At 34.2% G+C, this 8,689-nt stretch overlaps 1 protein-coding gene across 1 annotated transcript; it reads right to left on the reverse strand.

Annotated features, from left to right (window-relative positions):
• Positions 1-3,257: 3,257 nt before the first annotated feature.
• On the reverse strand, positions 3,258-7,006 carry LOC127127389 (elongation factor 2). The gene is made up of 4 exons (XM_051056598.1): positions 6,852-7,006; positions 6,683-6,736; positions 6,479-6,566; positions 3,258-5,926 (listed from the first exon to the last, which is right to left on the reverse strand). Exons 2-4 carry the CDS (start codon positions 6,683-6,685, stop codon positions 3,486-3,488), a joined length of 2,532 nt encoding a protein of 843 aa, XP_050912555.1. The 5' UTR covers positions 6,686-6,736; positions 6,852-7,006; the 3' UTR covers positions 3,258-3,485.
• Between the last annotated feature and the right edge of the window lie 1,683 nt (positions 7,007-8,689).

An 8,689-nucleotide genomic window follows, 5' to 3' on the forward strand; every position in this document is an offset into this window, starting at 1 on the left:
TATTTATGTACACCACTCTATGTTTCAATAACTTGTTATAGTTGTTGGTTTGTTAGTTAAGTTGTAAATTTTTGTTCCAAGACACTAATTCTATAAGCTTGAGAACAAAGTGATTGTGTTGATTGCACATCACGTTATTGTTTCAGTCACATGGCATAGTGTTGATATTGTTTAGTTGAGTAGTAATCAACATTCTTGAAAATTGTTTATTGAGTTTATCACTTAGGGTTAGTGATTAAAAAAGAGAGATGGATTCTCATATTTAGGGCGCCAACATCGTCGCCACCACATAATTAACCAATTAACTATCAAACAATTAAAATAACTAACAATCAACTTATGACAGTTTATTATATTATAAAAACAAAGCAAAATATGGGTCACAACAAATTGGTTGGGTATAGGGATGGCAATGGGCAGGGTTTGGGCAGGGTACTATAATATTCATCCTCATACCCGTAATTTGAAAAAATCTCCGTGTCCGAGCCCATATCCGCTTGGGTGCCAAAGTTAGCACCCGTATCTGTGCCCTATGGGTATGTTAGTACCCATATCCGTACTCGTGACCCGCATTTCTATTAAAAATAAATAGATCAATTATAAAATATCATATAATTTTAACTTTTTAAAAACATTAAAATAATTTCAAACAATTTATTATTGAAATAAACGAACACTTATATTAAATATGTAATGGCGTAACATTGATATACGTTTTATAATTGATACACATACATTTTTATATAATAATGTAAACTAAAATATATAAATAAAAATAAAAATTCATAAATATATAGTGTGCGGGTATGGGGTGGGCTGGGTACCAAGGTGCCCATACCCGTACCCGTACCCGCTTTTTTATAGGTAATTACCCGAGCCTATGCCCGTACCCATTTTTGCGGGTTTTTACCCTATCCGTTGTGGGTAAATTTGCGGTTGCCCATTGGGGATGGGTCAAATTGTCATCCCTAGTTGGGTATTAGGGCGTCAACATCACCGTCATCAAGTTTAGCATGTGCATGTTTTAATGAATGAAATAGAAGGTGAGTTCATGAGGCATGTATGAGATGTCACGGATTCGAACATGTGTTTTTATATTACTGTCAACTGAATTGATTTAACGAGACTTGAAAAAGTTTAAAGAAGTTTTTTTTAATGTGTCTATTGTTATTAATTTAGAAATATTATTATTTCAAAAATTTAAGTTTTTAAAGCTTGATGTTTTTGGAGCATTACGAATCGAAATAGAGAATTGATAGTTTGATTTATGAGATCCTAGGACTTTCTGTGTTATTAGAGATTTTGTGTGTAGAATCTAGGACTTTATGTGGATCGAGTATAATATAACCACATTAGTTTTTTTCTAAAAATTATAATGAATCGATGTTAGAATTGAAAAAATTAATGTCATATTGTTTATGTGTTGAATGTCTTTCGGATGAATACTCGTTATTTTTTTATGTAAATGGAGTGCAAAAAGGAAATCCTCTTGGAACACTTTAAATAAAAAAAATACAAATACAAAATAATGGGGTCAAATACATGACTTAGTTAAACTGTATCAAAATGTAACAGAATCACCTCAAACGGAAAATAACGGACAAACCTACTACAAAAAAAAAAGTTGTCTAAAAGAAACTTAAGTAAAAGCACACAACACAAGCACTACCCAACCTGCGTACGTACGCCAAACCGAATAGCAAAAAAAAGTTGTGTCGGTTTCCACAATCATAAGTAACGACGAATGAACCAATCGTCAACACATACCAAAAACCCTAAGAGAAATCATAACAAACATAAACAATTGTTTCAAGTCAAACAAGCATAGATCGCAATAAACCATGATTGTGAAATCTGAATCAGATATGGACAAAAATCACCCAGCACAACAATGACAAGTTCACAAAACAAAACAAAAGTATTGATCAAGTGGTGGCAACCAAAATGTCTTTGAAAATTGCATATCTCAACATATCTAAAAAGAATGACTTTTTGCCCACAGAAGGTGAGTTCATGAGGCGTGTATGAGATGTCACGGATTCGAGGATTCGAACAGGTGTTTTTATATTACTGTCAACTGAATTGGTTTAACGAGACTTGATAAAGTTTAAAGAAGTTTTTTTTAATGTGTCTATTGTTATTAATTTAGAAATATTATTATTTCAAAAATTTAAGTTTTTAAAGCTTGATGTTTTTTGAGCATTACGAATCGAAATAGAGAATTGAAAATTAAATATCGATATGCCCTATTTTGAAATAAAAAATCCCAGAATACCCCATTTTTTCCTTTGAACCCGCTCATTCAATGGACGAGTGGTTGAAGTCTTGCATTTGATGGGTAGACTCGGCCAACCATTGGCCGAGCTTATAAAGGAGAAAAAAATTATTTCAAAACAATAATAATTCATTACCTTTTTTAAAATTATTAATAATAATAATAATAATAATAATAATAATAATAATAATAATAATAATAATAATAATAATAATAATAATAATAATAATGCATACACTCGGCCATCCATGGGCCGAATTCAAGCATGATAATAAATGACGTGTCTACTCGTCCAATCAAAGGACGAGTCCATGCAATCAAATGCAACGTTTCACCCACTCGTCCATTGAATGGACGAGTCCAAAGGAAAAAGTGGGACATTCTGAAGAAAAAAAATCAAAATGGGACATATTGAAATTTAATTTTCTGTAAGGAGATATTGTGGACAAAAAGTCAAAAAGAATCACATATCAATAGCGAGATCACACAATATAATAAAAATTTAATAAATCAATGATAAAAAAAAACTCAATACATATATATATAAAAAATTAGACCGATAAAAAATTAAAAAATTAAAGTAATTAAAATTTATTTTATTTTTTAATATATGTATATTTTCGATGTACCATTTTTAATTACTAGAATTACATTTATTTTAATTCTAGCTCTCATTGTTTCTCAATTAGAATGGGACTTACGGATTGATTGGCCGATCCTAGGCACCAACAGAGGCAATCGTCCGCAATATTTAGAATAGACCAACTCCGGCAAGTAAAATTGTGTTGTCAAACAAAGCAACAACTCAAAATTCAAAATTGTTCTTTCTCAAGTTTTCTCCTTTCATTTAAAATGGTGTGATTAGCCTAAAAATCTAACTAATCAACTCTCGCACAGATAAATAGCACTGTCATCAGTTTTGATAATTAACCAACCCTATTAAACGGTTGGCAGTAGCAATAGTATAATTTAAGCACTATCGTCTCAAATAAGCAACATTATTGAAAGGGAGTATTTTTAAAACAAAACTTGCATAATAAGTTTGACGACCACCAAAAATACAATGCAAACATTAATATTCCGAAATACACAGCATAATTCACTGGCAAAGCAAAGCCAGAAACAAAACTCAGGATACTGAACTATAAAAACTAGGGTAACAAAGTATTATAGAGATTAAAATCATGATAAAAATAGAACAGTTTTAAATTTAAATCTTGTCTTCAAAATCAGAGAGTGGTGTCATCTGCTCCTTCAAACCTTTTCTCTTACGAATATCAGTAACAAGTACTGAAGCTTGTGAACCAGCCTCCAATGGATCCGAGGACATCATGTCCCAGTGATCAAACACACACTGAGGGAAAGCCTGCCCAGATGTTGCAGCCCTCAATTGGCTGGAGAATCCAAAAGACTCAATAACAGGAAGGTATGCTTTGATGTTGTAAAGTGGAGTACCAGGCCTCTGCATTTCTTCAAACACGTGACCACGTTTCTGGTTAAGAACACTGTAGATACCACCAAGAGCTTGCTCAGGAGCTTGGATTTCAACCATGTATACAGGCTCAAGAAGCCTGGGTTTGGCTGTCAGCTGTGACGCGTAGATGACTCTCCTAGCAGTAGGAATGACCTGACCACCACCTCTGTGAATAGCATCAGTGTGCAACACAACATCACACACTTCAAAGCAGATACCTCTCATGTTTTCTTCTGACAAAGCACCTTCTTTGGATGCCCATTGGAACCCTGCGACTACAGAATCCTTGATTTCATTCAAGTACTGAACTCCCTTACACATATCAACCACCATGTTGGGTCCAGTGGTCTCAGGTCCAAAACACCAGATTTTCTTAGCAAGATCCTTATCCCAACCATACTCTTCAGACAAGATTTTAGAACGAATCTTGGGGTCATCCCTTGGTCCAATCTTGCCATCATCAATGGCCTCTGCAAGCCCATCTTCCAGTGGTCTTGCTTCCATATACAAACGGTTGTGCTTGTTGGGAGACTTGCTCATCACTGTGCGGCATGACCTCTCAAGAACAGTCTCTCTGAATGACACAACAGGGTCGGATTTGACAATTTCAGCCCCACCCATGAAATCATCCTGCAAGTCCTTCAAACAGATTTCTAGATGAAGCTCTCCTGCACCAGCAACAATGTGTTCTCCGGACTCCTCAATGGTACAAACAACCATAGGATCTGACTTAGCAAGACGCTTGAGACCTTCAACAAGCTTAGGAAGATCTGAAGCAACCTTACACTGAACAGCAACACGCACAACAGGTGAGACAGAAAACTTCATAGCACGAATAGGGTGTGCATCAACTTCTTTCTCGTTTGTCAAAGTGGCATTCTTGGTGATAAATTGATCTAAACCAACCAAAGCAACTGTGTTACCACAAGGAACATCTTCAACAGTCTCCTGCCTCTTTCCCATCCAAATGACAGTTCTCTGAACACTCTTCACATACAAATCTTTCTTCTCCCCAGGTACAAAATTTGGTCCCATAATTCTGACCTTCAAACCTGTTGAAACTTTACCAGCAAAGACACGGCCAAAAGCAAAAAACCTTCCTTTATCAGATGCTGGAATCATCTTCGACACATAAAGCATGAGAGGACCATCAGGATCACAATTTCTGATAGCAGTAGCATATTGATCATCAAGGGGACCTTCATACAAATTCTCAACACGATACCTCTGAGCCGTATGTGGAGAGGGAAGATGAAAGATCATCATTTCAAGTAGTGCAGTGCTTGCTGGGAGCCAGGTCTGCATGACACGCTTCATCAATGGCTTACCCATAAGGTCCTTTTCCTCAGACTTCATGGTGACCCCAAGCTTGGTCAACATAGGCCACAACTTATCCTTCTGATCATTCATACATGTGTTAATAATCTGCTTGATAGGCTCGTAACAGAACTGTACAAACCCACGCTTGCAAGTGGCTGAACCTGTATTCTTGGTGGTCCATTTCTTAGTAGCAGGATCAAAGAAATTTTCACCCCAAAGTCTTTCCATCATTTTGGATTCATCAACACCAAACTTAGAGGCATACATCTTAGCAAAGTTGGTCAAAGTAAAAGCCCAACCATGCAGACCAGCAGAGAAAGCAACTGTTCCTTTCTCAGGATAGACCTGAACATCACCAAGAAGTGGATCTTCATAGGTAGCCATAATGACATTGGCATTCTCAATAACCCTTGAAAAGGTCTGATATGCCTCCTCTCCATCAACTTGGAGCTCAAGAAAGCACCTGTCCATCTTATTAACAGTAAGAACAGGCCTGATCCTTTCTCCAAGAGCCTGTCGCAGCACAGTTTCAGTTTGTACACAAACTCCCTCAACACAATCCACCACCACTAGTGCTCCATCAGTAATACGAAGTGCAGCAGTAACCTCAGATGAGAAATCAACGTGCCCAGGGGAATCAATAAGATTAATGAGATACTCATTCCCATTGCGCTCCCCCTTAAAACTCTTGAGAGAATCATCAGTCATCTCATAGTACAGAGAGATACCAGTAGACTTAATAGTGATACCACGCTCAGCTTCATCTGCACGGGTATCTGTCATCCTGACATCTCCAGCAACCTCTTGTGCAATAATTCCAGCAGCAGCAACAAGGGAATCTGTCAGAGTTGATTTTCCTGAAAACGAAATAAAAACAGTCAACACATTATACATTATTATCATTATTATTCTTGATATTATATTATTATCACTAGTTTTGTTATCCAAAAAGTTGTTCTTCCTAAACAAAACCATGAACAACCCCGAATACAAACAAGTAAATAATCCTACTTAGCAAAAATTATAATAATGCAATCTGATACACCCTAATTCAGACCAACAAATTAGTTCTACTCAGAAAATACATATAACAATGCCCTCTGATCAACAGCTGAACAGTTGTATAAATAACAATTAATTATCATTTGATAATCCCAAGGGAGTATTAAGATTTGAAACAAATATTAGAAATAGATTTCCTCTATCTAGTAAAAATAACATTTATGATATTAATACTTTCTTGTAGAACAAAAACCAAACAAAAGCTATAAAATTTTATCAAAAACTAATAAAAATGAAATATTTATCTTAGATATGGATTCAGTGGTAACATCACAACTATCAGAAAATCCCATAATATAGAATTAACAATAAATAAAAATAAAAACAAAAAATCTGCTAATAATTACCGTGATCAACGTGAGCAATGACAGACATGTTCCTGATGTTGTGCTTGTAGTCCATAATACGACGTAACTCATCAGCTGTAAACTTCACCTGAAATTACAAACACACAAACACAATTCACGTTACAAATATTCACATTCATTCGATTCAAATCAAACTAAACATTAATTAAACAGAACAATTGAGTATTGTTAATCAAAACTTACCATCGTGACTAGTTGTTAATAACGTCCACACACAAAAATTGAGTCTTCTCGGAGCTGAAACAAGAACAAAAATATCATCGATTGAAGCTGCTATTGAACATTAGACATGGTTTTTTCATGCAAATTAAATTAAGATTTGGGAATTGAAGAAAAGTGGGATGATACTTACATGAAACTGAAGGCAGATGGATCTCCACCGACAGTCTGAGAAAAGAGATGAGAGGGGAGAGAAGACGGCGTGTGGATGCAACAGAATGTGAGGCTGTTTGGTTTCTTAGGTATTTATAAGGGTTTTTAGGGTTGTCGCTTTGGATTGTACCGTGGGCTTTTATTGTATATCCAAAGAAGAAGATGGGTGTGGATTCTACATATGGCCCAATATACTTTTCTTTTTTAAATCCAATACATTCTTTATTCTTCATCTAATTTGCAACTATTATATTATTATAATTATTATTATTATTAATAAGAATTTAAAAATACATCTATCCAACAAGTCAAAAATAGTAAAAAAAATATCTTTAAAATTATTGAAGATTTTATGATATCTCATTTATTAAAGAACCTTAGAATATACTAATGAACAACACTTGAACATCTTCCTAATCATGATGTATCGTCATGTGGTGATTGTTGGGGAAGTAGGTTGGAAAATTGAAGTACTCTCGCATAACATTTATGCTGAAAGGTCGACAAGTAATTTTGATTTAGAACTAAGGGTATATTAGGATCTCATAGTGAGAGGCATAATGGACCTTGAGCTCTTAATTATATAAGCTTATGCTAAAGGAAAATCAAATTTCATTCATGAACTATATTATTCTCTTCATTCTCTTCCTCCTTCGACACTTGGAATAGAGAGTAAATAATGGAGTTTGTCTTGCGTACAAGTTACTTTTACTTGCATGCAGGATTATACATCATTAAGACGTTAATCCAATGAGTAATTGGTGATTATTTGTGGAGCAAGAAACACCTCAATAGTCAAATATGGATGATCAAAAGGAATGGAATAGAAATAATGAGGTTTCTTAGCTTCAAATGGGGTATGAAAAGTTGATTTATACAATATGTCTAAATCAAAAAATTTCAATTGAACAAGAAATTTATTATTATAATTTTTAGAGTTAATTAAAAGTAAGAATGTTTGGGATCTCAATCTAACACATACTAAAACTTATATACGAATTTTCTACCAATGCAGTAAAACCTAATATCATGTGATTCTAAGAAAATAATAAACATAAACATGCAATTATAAATAAAATATAAAAAGAAGGAAAGAATGAAAGAGTGCGTCGTATAAATAAAATATTTAGGTCTCATGTTTTTCTTCATTGTGTCTGTTATCCTCTTTATCATTCTTTATGTCCTCAAATTTTAGAAGATCCTCTCTAAGAGTGTTGTCTTTGATTATTATTTTTGTTATTACACTTGAAACATCAAAATCATAAAGACTATATTTTCCTGTCTTTTGGGATTTAGTCTCATCAAAAGCCACATGAATGGACTCTTCAACAACAAATATTCTATTTTTGAAAACTTTATACGCCTTCCTTGATTATGAGTATCATAAAAAATTCCTTCACTAGAATTTGTATCAAATTTATCAAGTTTGTCCCTACCTTATTTAAAATAAAACATTTGTAGGTGAAAATACAAAAGTAAGTAATATTAGGTTTCCTATACACCCCTGAGTAGTTTATTGGGTGTGTAACACCCTAAACCCAATATGCAAAATAATATGAAAATAAAACAAATACACACAGAAGGTGTCACTCAAACACAATATAAATATGCTTAGTAACAGGGTTATACAAAACATGCAATAATTTAAACACTTGTCATCACATACTCGCCTTTACATAGGCTCGTCGTGGCGGAATAATCAATTTCTAATAACTAAACACATAGAATATATCTCATGTCAACAACATAGTTAAGGCAATTGCCTTCAACATAAACAACATCGAAGCAATAACAATTCACAAAAACAAACGTATGCTC

The sequence above is a fragment of the Lathyrus oleraceus genome, chromosome 1 (genome assembly GCF_024323335.1).
Source record: "Lathyrus oleraceus cultivar Zhongwan6 chromosome 1, CAAS_Psat_ZW6_1.0, whole genome shotgun sequence".
Classification (NCBI taxonomy): domain Eukaryota; kingdom Viridiplantae; phylum Streptophyta; class Magnoliopsida; order Fabales; family Fabaceae; genus Lathyrus; species Lathyrus oleraceus.